The following is a 17,104-nucleotide window of genomic DNA, read 5'->3' on the forward strand; positions in this document are numbered from 1 at the left end:
GTGGTAGCTCCACTGGTGCAGACCAAGGAGGTCATACTGAGGGTGTGGGTGTTGGAGATATTGGGACTGGGATCGATGGCGGCAATTTCACTATTAGTACCAGCTCTCAGGTGTTCGAGGATGTCGGCACTCAGGTCTTTATTGATTTTGCTACCACTACCATGGGTATCGACATTGAGGATCATGATATACTTAGACTGATGCTTGTGCCCTTTAATATAGAATTAACACATTCACTGATATTGGTGGTCATGTTGCCAAACCGTATCCCACTATCCTAATGTTGGATCCACTTGTCATATTTCATTCGGTTGGCCCAATCACACATATCCGGATTCTCAGTCTACATAATATCAAACCAATAGTCAAACTTCACCTCGGTCTTCTCATATGCAGCATTCAATAGTAGCCTTTTTGCGTCTTGACCTCTGAAGCTCAGCAAAAAATTTGCCGCCACATGATGAATGTAGAATGCTTGATAAGTACGCGGAGGTAGCCAACTACTATCAAGGGCCTTCAGGACAGTCTTGATGCAGTTATGCCTGTTAGAGATAACAAGAATACCCTCTTGTAGCATCACATGCTGTCGTAGGTTGGACAAAAAAATAAGACCATGACTCCACATTTTCTCCCTCCACAAGTGTGAATGCTGCCGACAAGATGTTCGAGTTTCCATCTTGCGCTATAGCCAGCAGCAAAGTACCTCCATATTTGCCATATAAGTGGGTATCGTCAATGCTCACGAGGGGCTTGCAATGTCGAAAGGCCTCAATGCAAAGAGAAAATGTCTAGAAAAGACGATGAAAGTACACTGTAGATTCATCAACCTGATCCCCAACTCTAATCAGAGAAGTCTTCAATACTGCAACAGTGCCGGCCATGGTGGACTGGACCCCAGGCATCCAACATGGAAACTCGCTATAGGACTCTTCTCAATCTCTATATATTTGTACAATTGCCTTCTGCTTTGCCATTCAAACCTTCCTGTAAGTAGGCCTGAATCCATAAGTTACCTTTGTTGCTTCTTACAACAGCTTTATCGTAACCGTAGCATCCGCTCTAACCAACAGAAAAGATCCTCGCACAAATGACGTGGTAATCAAGCTGTCAGTGATCACTCGAAATCGAGGTAGCTAAGCAAGTGTGTGGACCATTATACATTCTAACCTCCTAGGTACCCTTTCATGCATAAAATGAGATGCGAATCAATCATGTGCAACCTTTGCCGAATTCCTTGCATTTTTCATGGTACTTAAGATGATCTTACTCTAACACCCTGTACTCAACACCTTGACGGATGCTATAATCCTTCACACTCAACACATTTTTCTCTTTATTCTTGAATGGTTGCCAATCTAAAATTCTATAGGAGCGGATCCATGACGCAATCCTTAACCCCCCCTCCGAAGATAGCATCTGCGTCCGGCTATTGCCCCATAGCCTCCAAGTTTAGGGTTAAAAAGTGCGGAGGATATTGCTGTGTACTGGAACTTGATGGGTCATGTTGTGTACATGGGTTGCTCCTTGTATCCTCATCATTGTCCCCAACTATGTCGATAGGATCCTCATCTGAATCATCCTCTCGCATTGCATTCTCAACTCAATCATGTTCACCCAACCCTACACAATCAGAAATCATGACAGGAGAACTAGCCATCTCAACTGCCAACTGCCGAAACGAACGGTTTTCCAATGCTACATAATCATCTTCATCCGTACGGTTCAAATCAACCCCAAAGGATGGAGATGCAATGAACAGATGAGCTGGTGCAACCACAACCATTGAACTGGAAGCACTCCCAAGGCAATCGACTGAGGATTCGGAGCTGATGCCCCAGAACTGTAGACACCGTCCTCCAACTTTGCATACAGCTCGTGTATTCTGAACTCCAAAAAACTTCTATGACAATGAAACAGAACTTGCAGATCTTTATCAGACCCTATCACAAAGTATCATACTTTATACCGGTTGACACAACTACGATAGGAATCTTATAAAATAACTTCTTCACCCACTTGGTCCCAAATACCCCAAGCTTCTGAAATATATTGATTTTTAGATCTGAAAAGGTATTCGATGAACTGATAAATACACTCAAGGGTTCTTAGTCTGTGAATTTTACACCCTTTCTTTTGCTTTTATGAATTTTTCCAGAACAATACACTAGCACTAAGAAATTCTCCTCCTCACTAGCCATTGTAAAAATGACACTCTTCTAAATAATTGGCTTCAGTTAATATATATAGAGCCATAACTCTTAATAAATCGTGGTTGTAGTAGGACGGTTTATGTACAAACTTAGTTCTTCATAAACCGTGGTAGAGATTTCACGGTTTATGTGTGTATACTTGTTTGTTCATAAATCATAATAAGAATTCTACGATTTATATATATTTGTAAAAAGTGATAAGAATTTCACGATTTATATAGAGTTGTAATAGAATACACATGTAATTAGTTTTGAATTTTTGCATTACGTAAATATAAACTCCAATTATTTTATTTAAGTAAATTATCTTTTTTTATTTTTATATTAAAAATAAATAATTAAGAAATAAAAAATAATACAAATATCTTATTTTTAATATAAAAGTAGTTACAAACATGATTCATGAGCGGTGCTAGCTAGCAGGTTGTTTAAACCTTGAAAAGTTAATGGGTGGATATCTACAATAATGTCCCACTAAAGAAAAGCTTTGGTAATACCAAATTTTCGTTATGGTTCTCGTTCAATAATTGTTTAATCTACACTTATGGAATTCCCAGTTCCCACCCTCCCCACACACACGCGGACAGGTTTCCTTTTCTATTTCTCATTTCTTAAATTAAGTAGAAAGTCTCAAACCGAAATTTCACCGAAACTCCATTCGTTTGTTTCTTTGTATCATATTTTCACCAATATAGGATACCAGACAAAGATCTTTATTTCTTTAACCTCTATATCTACTTCTCATCAGCTCACTACTCTATAAACAAAAAAGAAAAAAAAGAAAAGAAAAATAAATAAATAAATTCTCACCAATAATGCTACATATACATGAAAAACAACCATCTACCATTGAAATAGAATAGTGATAGGTCCTACTATTTTACTGATATATAAAGCATAATAAAAGTTACATAATATATTACCTCTCTCGGTATAAGTGGTCTATTAACTAGTATAATTAAATTAACGAAAATATTTTATAATAAAAAATAGTTAAAATTTATTGTATTTAATATTTATTAATGGTTGGTTGTTAAAATAATTAATGAATATTAAATAAAATAATTTTTTATTTTTTTATTTTTTTAATATTATCATTAAATTAAATACGTGGAGATCATTTTTGTAATAAAGTTAATCCAAAAATATCTTATTTCCTTATCTCTCTTCCAACTCAAAAAAAGAATATATTATATTAAGATAAAATGTATTTTTTGTCTTTAAAATTTATTAAAAATTTTAAAAATATTCTTAAATTTTATTTTATTTTAATTTTTTTAAATTTTTAATTTGTATCAAATATATATAACTTTTGCAACTAAATTTTGAAAAAGTTAAGGACAAATCTAATAATTTACTTATATGAAAAGTTATTTTTGTAAAATTATTATTGAATTAATTTTAAATTTTTTTAAAAAATTAGTCCACCAAGAACATATTTGAACTTTTATCATTATTATATTATATTATGAGTTGCTATAATGAAAGGCATACCGTGGATCCAAAGATTCGATGGATGATAAACGAATCTTATACGTAATCCTTTTCGTGAGCGATTGTCTCTACTCTCTCGAATAAAGTAAATACGGTATGTTATACAAAAACTGTCACTATATATATAGATAACTAACTTGTCTCACAAAACTTCCAATAATTTCTCTCTCTAAAAAGCTCTCTCCCTCTCTGAATGTTTGAGTTGCAGGTTCTTATTAAAAACATGGCTTGGTGTTTAAAACAACGCGTGTTGCTCCCTGTTATGGTGGTGTTATTGTTGTTGGGAACAAGTCCTTCCATAGCAGAGCTTCAGAAGCTGAAACACACTCCAACAAAAGCAGATCAACCTCTGAACATTCTGGTGGTCGGAGACTGGGGAAGAAAAGGAACCTATAACCAGTCCTTGGTCGCTTATCAGGTTAATTAGCTACTCTCTATATCTTATCATGTGCACAAATTAGTATAAATCTTAATCCTCATGTGTACAACCATACGAACATGTAAAAAAAATAATAATAATTGAACATTTTCAAGTGTTCTAAAATATTATAATTTTAATGATCTTGACCGCTAATATTTATTATAATACATACAATTAAGATCAATAGTTAAAATCATTAAAAAGCACTTCAATATTTTTGGAAACATACATAAGCTCATTGGTCATTGCCATTGAGGCATTGATGAATTCTCAGAATTTTTAGATTTAGTTTTCACTGCTGCCACATACAGTCCAGAATAGGCTGAGCTAATAGGTCCAAGAGGCAGTTCTAATTGAGTTGGTTGGCTATCATGCTGTCCCAAGGTATGGATTTTAGTTTTTAGAATAAAAAATATTGTTGGGACACATTTTTCAAGAAACGTGAGGTTTACTATTTTTTTTAGTTTTTAATTATTATAAGTTATAACGAATATGAGAGAGGCGTTTTTAAGTCTCTTTTTGGGGGCCGATAGATGATAATGTCGAGAAGACTAATTTAATATTACTAACCACACAAATATGAAGAGATTATTCCTACCAAGTCATTATAAAAAAGATTTTTTTTTTTTTTTGGTTCTAATGAAGATAACTAGTTACCTACAAGTGTACAACTACCATATACTTTATAAAAGATAATAAAATTTAGATAGTAGGTAAGAAATTTTAAATTCAAATTATATTGCTAGTTTATTCCAAGAAAAATAATTTTACAATAAACTGCTATGAAACTGCTTGATTTTGTTAATTGTATAAGTGTAGTAGTTAATTCTTAATTGCGTGCGAACTGAAAGCTCCCAGAAAAAGAAAAGGCTTAGGCTCCTTTTGGGTATAGCATATTCCAGGCATATTCTTAGCATATCAATCAATCACTATTTGTATTTACCATTGAAAACACGTCAATCATTTAATAATATAGAGTAGACCTACACCAACTAATATGAATCATGCCACAGCCACACAACTGGTTTCTGTAAAACCACATGCACAATAACCGTATGATTTGGCTGAACATGCACCTTGCCTGCTTAATCTTTTTGTAGCATTATTCCAATAAATCATAAAAAGGTAAATTGTTGTTTTTGTTCCCAACATTTGGAGTAAGTTTAAAGTTGTCCATAATATTTCAATCCTCCTATTTAAGTGTCTAACATTTCAAAACTGACTCAATATTGTCCTGCCGTTAGGGATCCGTTAACAAAATTGACGGTGAAACAAAATTGAGACGATTTTGAAACATTAGGGACAAAAATGATACATAGAAATAAATTTTAATTTTATCCTTCAATAATATCAATTTTTTACTATACATAGTATTCAATTATTTTTTAATCACATCTAAATAAATTACACTTAATCATATTACTTTCATTTTAAATTAATTAATTTTTTTATAATTTTACTCTTAAAGATTTTTAGTTATCATGAAATATTTGTAGAACGACTAGTATATAAACTTGTAGAAAAGAAAAAAATAATATATATACAATAAAATATAAATTATACTTTTTGTTTCTAATGTATCAATTCTTTAAAATTATAAAAATATAAATTTATTTAAAATAAAAGTAATGTGATTAAGTGTAATTTATTTAGATGTAATTAAAAAATAATTGAATACTATGTACAGTAAAAAATTAATATTATTGAAAGATAAAATTAAATTAAAATTTATTTTTATGTATTATTTTTTTTCTAACGTTTTCGTCATATTTAAATCCCTATAGTTTCAAAATCGTCTCAATTTTGTCCCGCTGTCAATTCTGTTAACGGATTCCTATTGAAATGTTAAGGACAACTTTGGAACTTATCCCAAACGTTGGTGACAAAAACGATACTTTACTCATCGTAAAAATGTAGCTACTATAAGTACAGATGATAAAGAACATAGGAAAAAGCACAATTCCAATATAATTTTCAGATGGATCATCTCAATTGGAGTTCGTCTTCATGAATTACCAAAATACAACATATTTATTTACTTCATCCCCTCCAAGCCATGATAAATCGATCTCAATTCATTCATTCTACATATTAATTATGCATAATAGTTTTTTTCAAAAGGAAAAAGAAACATTCCTTTTATATACTTAAGAACATTGCATAATAATTTCATTATGATTAATGCTATTGTTTTAGTACCCATGAACCCATCAAAACAATATATTGTCAGTGCAAAATTCATCTGCACTAACACTAACAAAATATTGTAGGTGCAAATAAAAAAAAGGTTTCTTTATTAATGTTGTAGCAGAGAGCTAGTAACTCATTTTGGACTACGAATTTGATAGATGGGAGATGTGGGAGAGAAGCAAAACATAGATTTTGTTATATCGACGGGCGACAACTTTTACGATGATGGCCTAACAGGAGTTGATGATCCAGCATTCTACGATTCATTTGTCAATATCTACACTGCCCCAAGCTTGCAAAAGATATGGTACAATGGTAATCAATTAACCTAATCAACCATTCATCAACATCATTTGAAAAGTGAAAACACTAGTAGTCTAGTACTAGCTGTTAACCAAGCTTGTTTTCCCCTTGAAATGTGGCAGTTTTGGGGAACCATGATTACAGAGGTGATGTTGAGGCACAACTGAGCCCCATTCTAACACAAAAAGATAGCAGATGGGTTTGCATGAGATCTTTCATTCTTGATGCAGGTATACTATTCACCAACAACCAAAATCTGAAACTAAAATGAACATGTATATGACACATTTTTCATATTTATCAGGTACTGTGGAATTCTTCTTTGTGGACACAACTCCATTTCGCGATGATTACTTTACGGACCCAGAAGACCATACCTATGACTGGAGTGGCGTGCTTCCTCGTGAAGCTTACCTTTCAGGACTCTTGGAGGTTGATTACTATCATGCATATATGTCCAGACAGGTTATGGTTTGATAACTCTTGTAATCCTTTCTTCTTGCAGGATGTTGATTTTGCATTGGGGCAATCCAAGGCAAAATGGAAGATAGTGGTGGGTCATCATACTATCAAGAGTGCTGGGCATCATGGTAATACTGTAGAGGTTGAGCAGCAACTCCTTCCCATCCTAAAGGTAACAAATGAAAATCATATTTTGCCAATGCCTACTTAGTTATTGTTCTAACCAATTTCTTCATTGTTGGTCCAGGCAAGAAATGTTGATGCATACATAAATGGACATGACCATTGCTTGGAGCACATAGTTGATGCAGAGAGGTAAGCATAACATACTTGCAAATAGTTAGTTAGAATGCCACCAGTGTTGTGAAATCAAAGCTTATATGACCTGCAAAAATATGCAGTGGAATTCACTTTCTAACAAGCGGAGGTGGATCAAAGGCATGGAAGGGTGATATCAAGCCATGGAACCAAGAGGAATTGAAGTTATATTATGATGGACAAGGATTCATGACTTTGCAAATCACTGAAAGCAAAGCAGATATAGTGTTCTATGATATTTATGGCAAGGTTTTGCATACGTGGAGCTTATCCAAAAAGCTTAACCATGCAGCCTCAATATAAATAAGCTAAAAGCATGCAAAAACACATTAGGACAGGGATCACTTTGGCTGAAAGTTTGTTGCACTGGTTCACTATCTGTAAAACAAAATAAGAGAAATGAATTTGAAAATAGTCTTAATGAGCTTGCAGTAGGTATAATATTACAGCCAAAACCAGAGCTACCGGGATTCTATCAACAAAGGCATAAAGTATATGTACTAGACTACTAGTAGTTGCCATCTTGTACCTGTAATATTTTAATACTATGAAAATTTCGCGGATAAACTTGAGTATAATTCCTCATCTCTCTTTAAGAAACTTCGTTATAAAATTCCGCAAAAGCATATTAACTCGGAATGCTATCAAACAAGGCTTCATAAACTATCTTCCACTTTTTTCATCATTGTCTTTTTCTAATTCCAAGGCCCAGGCACAACGTTTAGGTGCTACATTTTCCTGGATTGGTTGATCATGTATACTACTCATCAAGTTGCACCGTATATATAGATTCATGCATTCTCCAATAAGGCAACTCTAAATGAATTTGTTTACTTAACTTCGTCACATAATCTTCCCAAGCAGCAATTGCAGCCACAATTCCTGTCCAGTCAAAGCAAATGCCTCCATTTTCTTCCAAAGGCATACTCCCAAAAACCTTCAATACCAAATCTTCATCATTCAAAAGTACAGACTTCAGATAGTTGATTCTCTCCTTGTCCTTATCTGAAAGTTTTAGCACGTTCGTGTGCACATTCAATGCCTTGGTCTTTAAGGCAGATCCTTGCCAACAATAGAAATGGACGACCTGTTTGGCAGAAGGACTTCAGTCAGTAGTTGCCAAAATGTTTCCACAATAAATTACATGAAATCAGCAATGCATAAACAACTGTAGTAAATGAGGTTAGTGAAAAATGAGGACTATATTTTAGTTCAAAAAACCAAAACTTGTTAATTCTATTTTAATAAAAATGCAGAAAGCACTAGTTGATGTAAAGTATTCTCTCTGTAAATCAAATTGCATGAATTTCCTGCATTGATGAACGGCCAGACTTTGAATAAACTGATAGGTTTCTTTCTTCTCTCTTTGTAATCATCATCTCTTTTTCTTAATAAATTCCTTTTTTCATTAATAAATGAATAAATCTACCAAAAGGATTCTTATAAATACCTGAAGTGCCTGCAAAATATTGACAAATTCATGGTCTAACAACTCATCTCCTCTTACTAACTGGACTGGCTTCACCAGTAATTCAGATACATCTGAGTCACAGGCACCGTCTTCGGATATAGAAATGCCATATCCAAGAATATGAAGTCTGGCCCAACATATATTAAAACCGAACTGGTCATTGGAAGCTTGATCCTGCGAAAAACAATACATATCAAAGGATGCAGGCAGAGGAAGATACGATGCAGCCATGTCCTTATGTAATAGGTGTTGTGAAAGGAGATAAACAAGCTTCACATCCTCATCATGGGAACCATCACGAGTGAACCATAAAGTAAGCGTTAGTCTTTCTCCATCAGTTATCTGTCAATGAAAAATATCACAAAACAAAGATTTAAGACGGCCAATAATTTAGATAACTACAAACTTCTTAGTTCCTACTCTTTTTTAATCCTGATTTTACCCACTCATTATTTTCTCTTCATCTGTTATAGAATCTAAAACAACTTTTACTTTATCTAATTACCACATTGGACTTCATTGACTCTAACTTATTGATGAAACTAATATATATTAAAGATAGGAATCAAAACGCTAAAAATAATTCTGGAATCTTTAGAATGGTACCCTAAAGTAAGTACTCTTTTCGAGAATTAATATGGTTGCCCGTCAGGTAACTATCAAAGATGACAGTTATGATTTCCTGTTTTCTCTTCTATCCCTTTTCTTCTGAGGAAACAGAGTCCGGGAGAAGGAGATTTAAATCGAAATAAAACAGCTGATTATGTACACGGCCAAGTAAGTAAGGGCATGCAAGAAAGGAGCACAATTGAATATACCTCATCAACAGAATGAATGTTACGCTGGTCAGCAGTATACATCAGAACATCCTGTTAAAAGATAAAAAAGGGTAACATAAATTAAAAAGCGAAACATTTCCTCCTACATTGAATCATTTCAATAACGAAATTTTGAGAAATCATTCCTTATTTAGCAGTAGAAACCATTTGACCAGAAAAGAAAAACACAAGTGGTAGTAGTGAAAGAGTATAAACTCACTCCAGCCATTGGCATAATTGACATTGGCTGGCCATCCTGGAAACGAAAAAGTCCACCATTGAAATCCTTGCCATAATTATTTAAATAGCACACCACCTTTGATGAACAAAAGTTGTCAGCAACAGTATTAAATAAAATTTAATAAAAGAGAGTAGTGGAAAGTGGAATCCTGACTGCAAAGTGCCGCTGTTTGAGGTAGGGTCTGTTATCATCACTATGCCACCCAATACTTGCACCTCTGCTCCAGCTGTTTGATGATTCATAAATAAAATAAGGTAAAAGATTGTAAAAGAAGCAACAACCAACAAGCAATTGATGGTCCTTAAGATAGAGTAGTAACCTGATTAGAGCGGTGAATTCAACAAAGAGCTCGTATTGACAGTTGAAAAACTCCTCTAGCTTGTCTTTCAACCTTTCTGTGAAGAAATTTGATTGAGGTTGGAAATTTTGATGGAGGGAAAGATGATAAAGAAAGAGAGTACCTCGGATGGGAATGAAGGGAATGAGGAAGTGGGAAGCGTTGGTGGCAACAAGATGGGAGAGAGTGGTTGAGAAGACATTGGGTCTATAGCCAACAGTGCTGCTACTCTTGTGTATGAATTCCAGCTCCTGACAATGGAATAAATCAAGGGAAGGGAAGAAGCGAACAAGAGAATCTGAAAAGGGAACCTAACCTTGCATTCTTCAGGGGAGAGGAAGTTGGGGACCATCACACGAGGGTGTTGCGAATCACAGCAAACCTCACGCATTCCTAATCCTACTTTCTTTTCAGTTTCCCGTTTCTGTTTCTGAATCTCATCCATTTTCTGATGCTTCTTCCACTTTAATCTTGTCGCTCTTGGCTTTCATGGTTTATGACGTCAGCCTCGCTATCGAAAGTGGGAACCCCAAAAGGAACAAATTTCTCTAAATTAAATCGATAAAATAAAAAAATGAAAATTTAATTATTTTTAAAATATTTTTTTTTGTGACTAAAATAAACTAAATAAAAAAAAACAAAACAAAGAAACTGCTTAAATAGAGGGACAATTCCGTTTAAAACTACTATTAAACTCCTCCCAAGGTAAAGGAAGCTTTACATGAAAATGTTGTAACTTCATTGCCATCTTTGCCATAGTGTCTACCACCGTATTTGCATCTCTCATAATCAAACGAAAGTCAACACACCAATTTCAATGCATGATATCTCTTATTTTGAGTACCAATGGATCAATAAACTCAAAACCATCTTAGTGATTAGTAACAAGATTAAACGCTTCCACACAATCTGTCTCACAAATAACATCTCATTGACCTACATCCCAGGCTAAGAGATATCCTCTCCAAATAGCAAATAATTCCCCTTGAAGAATACTATTACTCTTAATCATTTCCAAATACCCCATTTGCCAACTCCCATTACAATCTTTAATAACACAAGCAAAACAAACACTATCACCCGAATCAAGATAACTAGTATCACAATTAATCTTAAAAGTACCAATGGATGGGAGATTCCAAAAACCATTTAGAGCAGAGAAAAACGACATACTTTGTAATTCAAAAATATTCTTAAGCTTCTTTTCTAAAGTTAATGCCAGACAAATCACTTTTTTCGGAAGCCAAGTTTCATGAGGATTAAAGATGTCATTATTTTTAAATTAGATTAATAAAATATAATAACATTATAAATTTAATGATCATTATTTCTGTTTTTATTTATAAATTTTCTTATTTTAATTTTTTGTAAATATATATTAGTAATATAAAAATTGGGGTGTCTAACAAATTGTAAGGATCATACTTAAGGATATTATAAAAAAAATCTTATAAAAATATCAATTAAGAGTAATTTTAATGTATAGAAATCGTTATCAATGAGTTATAGTTCAAATAGTATAGTTTCTCCATACTCACTTAAGAAGTTTCGGGTTCGAGACTTCTTATCTTTGATAAAAAAACATATATAAAAGATGTTGATTTTTTATTTTTTATTTTTAACCATTGTCTTTATAATATTCTTGAACCAAATCTTTTATTTAAAATATTAGTGTGAAAAGATTATTTTTTTTTAGTTGTATGTACATTAAGATATATTTTAATATATTTATTTTTAATAAAGATGGAGATATTTCATTCAACATAGACGACTAAATCTTTATAGTGGTCCCCTCCAAATTCGGCTCGTGCACCAATTTAGTTCTTGAGATTCTAATTGTACTATTTTTATCCTCGACATTGCGCTCCGGACTATATACTGGTCCTTCACTCGAATTCCGGCGTAAGTAAGCAACGAGTTTGCTGATGTGGCACAGCCACTGCCACCTAGAATCTACTAAACGACGCATTTTCATGGGTGAAACGTTTTGAAACAAAAACGTTGCCGTTTTGCTCCCAGTAGAATGAAATGGTTGCTTGGGTGAAGGGTTGGTCACTTGATACATCTTCTTCCTAATTTCTTCATAATTTCAACACTTACTCTCTTCCTCCATAGCTGGAGACAATGGCGATAGCTTAAGGCACTGCTGCTTGATTGCTGATTTCTACCATTTGTTGCGCTAGAGTTGGAGGAAGTTTCGTGGGAAGTCATTGAAGCAAAGCATGAAAAACCGTTTAAGCTATCTTGATGGTCAGTTTTTTTTTTCAAAAAATTTTTTTTGGCTCATTTTTCATTCTTCCGACGAGAGGTTGTTTAAGTTTGCCTTATCATTTGCATTAAGATTTTGTTGGAAATGATATGTTGTTAGGGTTTTTGTTGTTGGTATGTTTGAACTACTACTGGATGTTCTGTTTCTTTTGAATAGAACAGGGACTATCTCTGATTGTGCAGTGTATGTTTGTTATTTATTGATTTTGGGTTGCATGCGTTTTAAATTATTTTCTTCTTTTGTTATGTTTCAGATGGACGCCGAAGTGTTAGATATAATGTTTCATCATGGAAAAATTTTAAGAATGATAATGATGGAAGGTGGACATATTATCTTGACAATAAGCACTGTTTAGGTGATCTTGATGTGGACAGGTTGGATGTATTCTATCTGAGAAACTACTTCAAAGAGTTAGGGTGTGAGGGGATGAAGGAAGTTTGGTAGCAAGTGCCAGGAAGGAGCCTGGAAGTGGGGTTAGGCATTTAAACTCTGATAATGAGCTGAGAGAGATGTGTTCTCATGGTAGAAAAAATAACTGTGTTATTGATTTCTACATCGAACATGAAATTTCAGAACCTGAGATACTACAAGGGCAGGATGTTGTTGTGCACCTTGATGACCAAGTGAGAAATTTTAGAGAGCAAGCAAAGTCAAATGCTACGACTGTGCCAAACCCTTTTCTGAAAACTACTACCGAGAAGCAACCTCCGTTGAGTTTGAGCATAGTAACCAATACTCCCTAAGCTAAAGAAACAGTACCAAGGAAGATCAATTTCAATTTGAAACTGAAGCCTAAGCCTAAGACAGTTCCCAAACCCACACCCACATAAGACAAAGTGACAAAGACCAGGAGATACTGTTTGAGATCTTCGACCCCCAAGGCTTCATGGAAAGCTTTTTCAAAAACAAAGGTAGATGGAGGTGATGATGTAATGCTATCCTCTGACTCAAACTCTCATGACAGCTATAAGAGTGCTGAGGACGAGGCGTATAAGCCCGTATCGCTGGAAGATAGTTCAGGTGAATCGGGCATTGGAGACAAAATTCCTTTGTCCAAGAAAAAAGTAAGAAAATACAATGCGAGAAAGAAGGTTTAGCAGGAGAGTGGAAAGGAAAAAAGGAAGGCTAAGGTTTGTGTTGATGATGATGCATTTGTGCAGGACATTTCCGATGAAGATGTTAATATTGAATTTGTTGGTGGTGGCAGAACTGATAATTATGATGCCTATGATCCGGGTTTAGATTCGGATAGTGCAAATTCATGGTACTCTTTGGAGATGAAAACCCCACTGAATTCAGAGGATGAGCTAGATGTAGAGGACGATTTGAAGGAAGTTTTTCCCGTGTTTAGGCATGGTGCTAGGTTCAGAGAATTGCATTTTGAAGTAATCATGAAGTTCAACACTAAGTGGGATTTCAAAGAGGCAGTGAGGGAGTTTAGTATACAAGAAGGAAGACGGATGAGGTTCAGGAAGAACGGTAGCAAAAGGGTAAGGGCAGTATGTAAGGTGAATGAATGCAAGTGGGTAGTTACGCTTCGAGGGACCACGAGGATAGTTGTTGGCAAGTTAAGGCATTCCTGAATTATCACACCTGTCCAGGGGAGGATAGGAACAGGGCAGCAAATAGAAACTGGGTTGCAGGTAAGTTGGTAAAAAAAGTTAAGAAAATATCCCAATTTCAGGAACAGCAAGGCTACAACATTTTTCAATACGAAATATGATTTGTCACTTAATAGGAATTCAATATTGCGTGCACTCTCTGATGCTAGGAATGTAGTTTATGGGGATGCAAAGGAACAATATGCCATGGTGAGAGATTATGGTGAGACTGTTGAAGACCAATCTTGGCTCCACAGTTCAGATATGCACAAAGCCACTATCTAATGGTGACGTAATTTTTTAGAGGATGTACATCTGTTTGAGTGGGTGCAAGGATGGTTTCAGGGCTGGTTGTCGTCCATTAATTAGACCTGATGATGCCTTCTTGAAGACTGTATTCAGGGGGCAAATTCTATCTTCTGTTGGACAAGATGCTAATTGTGGAAGTGGAGAACAAGAAAAACTGAAAGTGGTTCCTAGAGTTGCTACATGAAGATCTTGGAGACTACAAGACTCATGGATGAAACTTCATCTCTGATATGCAAAAGGTAGTACTCTATTTGTCTATCATCACCTCTCTGATCTTAGATATATATAGTGTAAACTGTGTTCTTATTTGTTGCACTTTATTGGAACATCATTGGTAGAACAGTGAATGATTACTATAAACTATAATACTTGCTAAATGGTTTAATTTAGATAGACACTGAATGGTTTAATTTAGATATACGCTGCTTAACTACAAGTACTATTATGGTGAACGTGGTGTAAAGTTAGGAACTATTACGGTGAATGATTATTAAACTTAGGGACTATTATGGTGAACGATTCATAAAGTAAGGGTCTAATATGGTGAATGATTATTGTTGTTGAATATATGTACGTCTATAACATGATCTATGTTGTCTTTAGGGATTACCACCTGCTGTGAAAGAGGTGATGCCTGACGCGGGTCACCGTTTCTGTGTGTGGTATTTATGACGAAATTTTAACAAGCAGTGGAAGGACTTGGAGTTGAGGGGTTTACTATGAGAGTGCACACGAGCAACTACCTTTCAAGAGTTTAAGGTATTGATACTGTGATTCAAAGTGTGTCAAAAGTTAAAGTGTCTCTTAGCTAGTTAGTCTTATTATATGTGTTCTGCTTGGTCCTTATTTTATGGTTATGCAAAATCCAATTCTGCTTAATGTTAATATCTCTAAGTTATTGTAATTCAAGAGAACTAAATTCAACATTTTAGCTTCACAAGGAATACATAGATAGGATCAAGAGGCTGAACGAGGATGCATGGGCATATCTTAACAAGTGGCCTAGAGAGGCATGGATGAGGTTACAGTTCAGACACAACCCGAAACTGGACTCCATTTGCAACAATGCATGTGAGGTATTCAATTAAAAGATCAAGGAAGTAAGGGGAAAGCCAATAATTTATCTTCTAGAAGAGGTGAGGATGTTCGTCATGAGGACTATAGCTAAGAACAAGGTAAAATTGGATAGCCATTTGGAGTTGTTACCACCAGTAATTAACAGTAGGCTTGAGAAGGTAAGGAAGGAGTCCAAAAACTGGCATGCTATCTGGGCTGGAGATACTGGCTATGAGAAGTTTTAGGTTCATGGGAACCCTACCAACCATGTGGTTGACTTGGAAAAAAGACTGTGTACCTACCAATTTTGGATGTCGACGGGTTATTAATTTTCCAACCCACTTTATCAAACGTTTCATGATTTGTTGCATATTAATGTTGTCTTATACAATGTTGTATTTTTTAATGTCTTGCAATGATAATTTGTAGGGATTCCATGCGTTCATGATTGTGTAGCACTTGCTAGAGTGAACAAGCACCTAGAGAAATTTTACCACAAATTGATAACCATAGAGTCTTACAAAGAAACATACAAGTACGACATTAATCTTCTACTTGGCCAACCTTTCTGGGAACAAAGTCAGTCTAACATGCCATCGGCCCCACCAATCAAGAGAAAGCCGGAAACCTTCAAACAAAGAGGAGGAAGGATACAGATGAAGGCACCAGTTCTAACAAAAAATTTAAGCCAAGTTCAACCATGAAAAGACAGTTAAGACAATTCACCTGCAAGTATTGTCTGCAAAAGGGTCATGCCAAGAGAGGGTGTAAAAATAAGAGGGCTTTTGATGCTGCTCAAGCTACAGCTGATGTTGCTGCAGCTGCAAAGGCTGCCGAAGCTGCTAAAGATCCTAAGAATGCTACTACTCAGGCCACTGCAACCGCTACTATTGTTGCAACCTCAGATGTCACTGCCACTGCTACTACATCCACAGCTACTGCTACTGCTACTGCTACTGGTACAGCTACTGCTACTGCTACAAATAATATCCTTGCGACAAGTACTGCTGTTCCAACTAGTCAAGCTTCAGAGAATGATCTGTCACAGCCAAATTGTTCTGAACCAGAAGACTCAAAAAGTTTAATAATAATTTTTCACTTAGCTTTTTTATTCATTCTTCACTAACAACTCTAAAAAAGGTTTAGGTTCTTTGGTAATGGCTGATGAATTTGGGTTTTTCTTTCTTGTATGTCTTTTGTGTAGTTAACTGAATCAACTGCTAAACCGGCCGCAAGACCTGCAAAATTACCCTCTAGAAGAAGATCACTACCTTCAACACCCTCTGCAGCAGTGGATCCAATGAAGGGAGCAAGTTCAGCCACTGCCTCACGCTTCCCAAATTTTCTGAAGTTTGTACCCACTTCTGGATTTAAGCACCCACGGAAGAAGTGAAACTTAAGACTAGGATATTAGTTTAGCGAACTGTTCATCTTTTGTTTAAGAAAAAGAAACTGTGACTGTGACTATGCTCATTATAAGCATACTTTGTTCATTTTGTTAAGTTTAGCCAAGTATGTCATATTACTTGTTTTTGTCAAATACTTATGACTGTATTGTATAAAAACTATGAATGCTCTTAATTATTAGATTAAGTAATCTTATG

General features: G+C 35.0%; 3 protein-coding genes across 3 annotated transcripts; 1 reads left to right on the plus strand and 2 right to left on the minus strand.

The window, feature by feature from the left end:
• Positions 1 to 343: 343 nt before the first annotated feature.
• LOC112735645 (uncharacterized) lies at positions 344 to 1,783 on the minus strand. The gene is made up of 3 exons (XM_025785172.1): positions 1,625 to 1,783; positions 613 to 788; positions 344 to 542 (listed from the first exon to the last, which is right to left on the minus strand). The coding sequence occupies exons 1-3, from the start codon at positions 1,781 to 1,783 to the stop codon at positions 344 to 346; spliced, it is 534 nt and encodes a 177-aa protein (XP_025640957.1).
• Positions 1,784 to 3,791: 2,008 nt separating this feature from the next.
• Positions 3,792 to 7,965, plus strand: LOC112734721 (purple acid phosphatase 8). Its single transcript, XM_025784163.3, has 7 exons — positions 3,792 to 4,122; positions 6,474 to 6,630; positions 6,741 to 6,848; positions 6,923 to 7,050; positions 7,124 to 7,252; positions 7,328 to 7,395; positions 7,482 to 7,965. Exons 1-7 carry the CDS (start codon positions 3,898 to 3,900, stop codon positions 7,699 to 7,701), a joined length of 1,035 nt encoding a protein of 344 aa, XP_025639948.1. The 5' UTR covers positions 3,792 to 3,897; the 3' UTR covers positions 7,702 to 7,965.
• Positions 7,744 to 10,792, minus strand: LOC112734720 (uncharacterized). Its single transcript, XM_025784161.3, has 8 exons — positions 10,582 to 10,792; positions 10,390 to 10,516; positions 10,248 to 10,323; positions 10,082 to 10,154; positions 9,908 to 10,003; positions 9,688 to 9,738; positions 8,849 to 9,211; positions 7,744 to 8,485 (listed from the first exon to the last, which is right to left on the minus strand). The coding sequence occupies exons 1-8, from the start codon at positions 10,708 to 10,710 to the stop codon at positions 8,159 to 8,161; spliced, it is 1,242 nt and encodes a 413-aa protein (XP_025639946.1). The 5' UTR covers positions 10,711 to 10,792; the 3' UTR covers positions 7,744 to 8,158.
• Positions 10,793 to 17,104: the final 6,312 nt, after the last annotated feature.

This window comes from Arachis hypogaea, chromosome 3, assembly GCF_003086295.3.
Source record: "Arachis hypogaea cultivar Tifrunner chromosome 3, arahy.Tifrunner.gnm2.J5K5, whole genome shotgun sequence".
Classification (NCBI taxonomy): domain Eukaryota; kingdom Viridiplantae; phylum Streptophyta; class Magnoliopsida; order Fabales; family Fabaceae; genus Arachis; species Arachis hypogaea.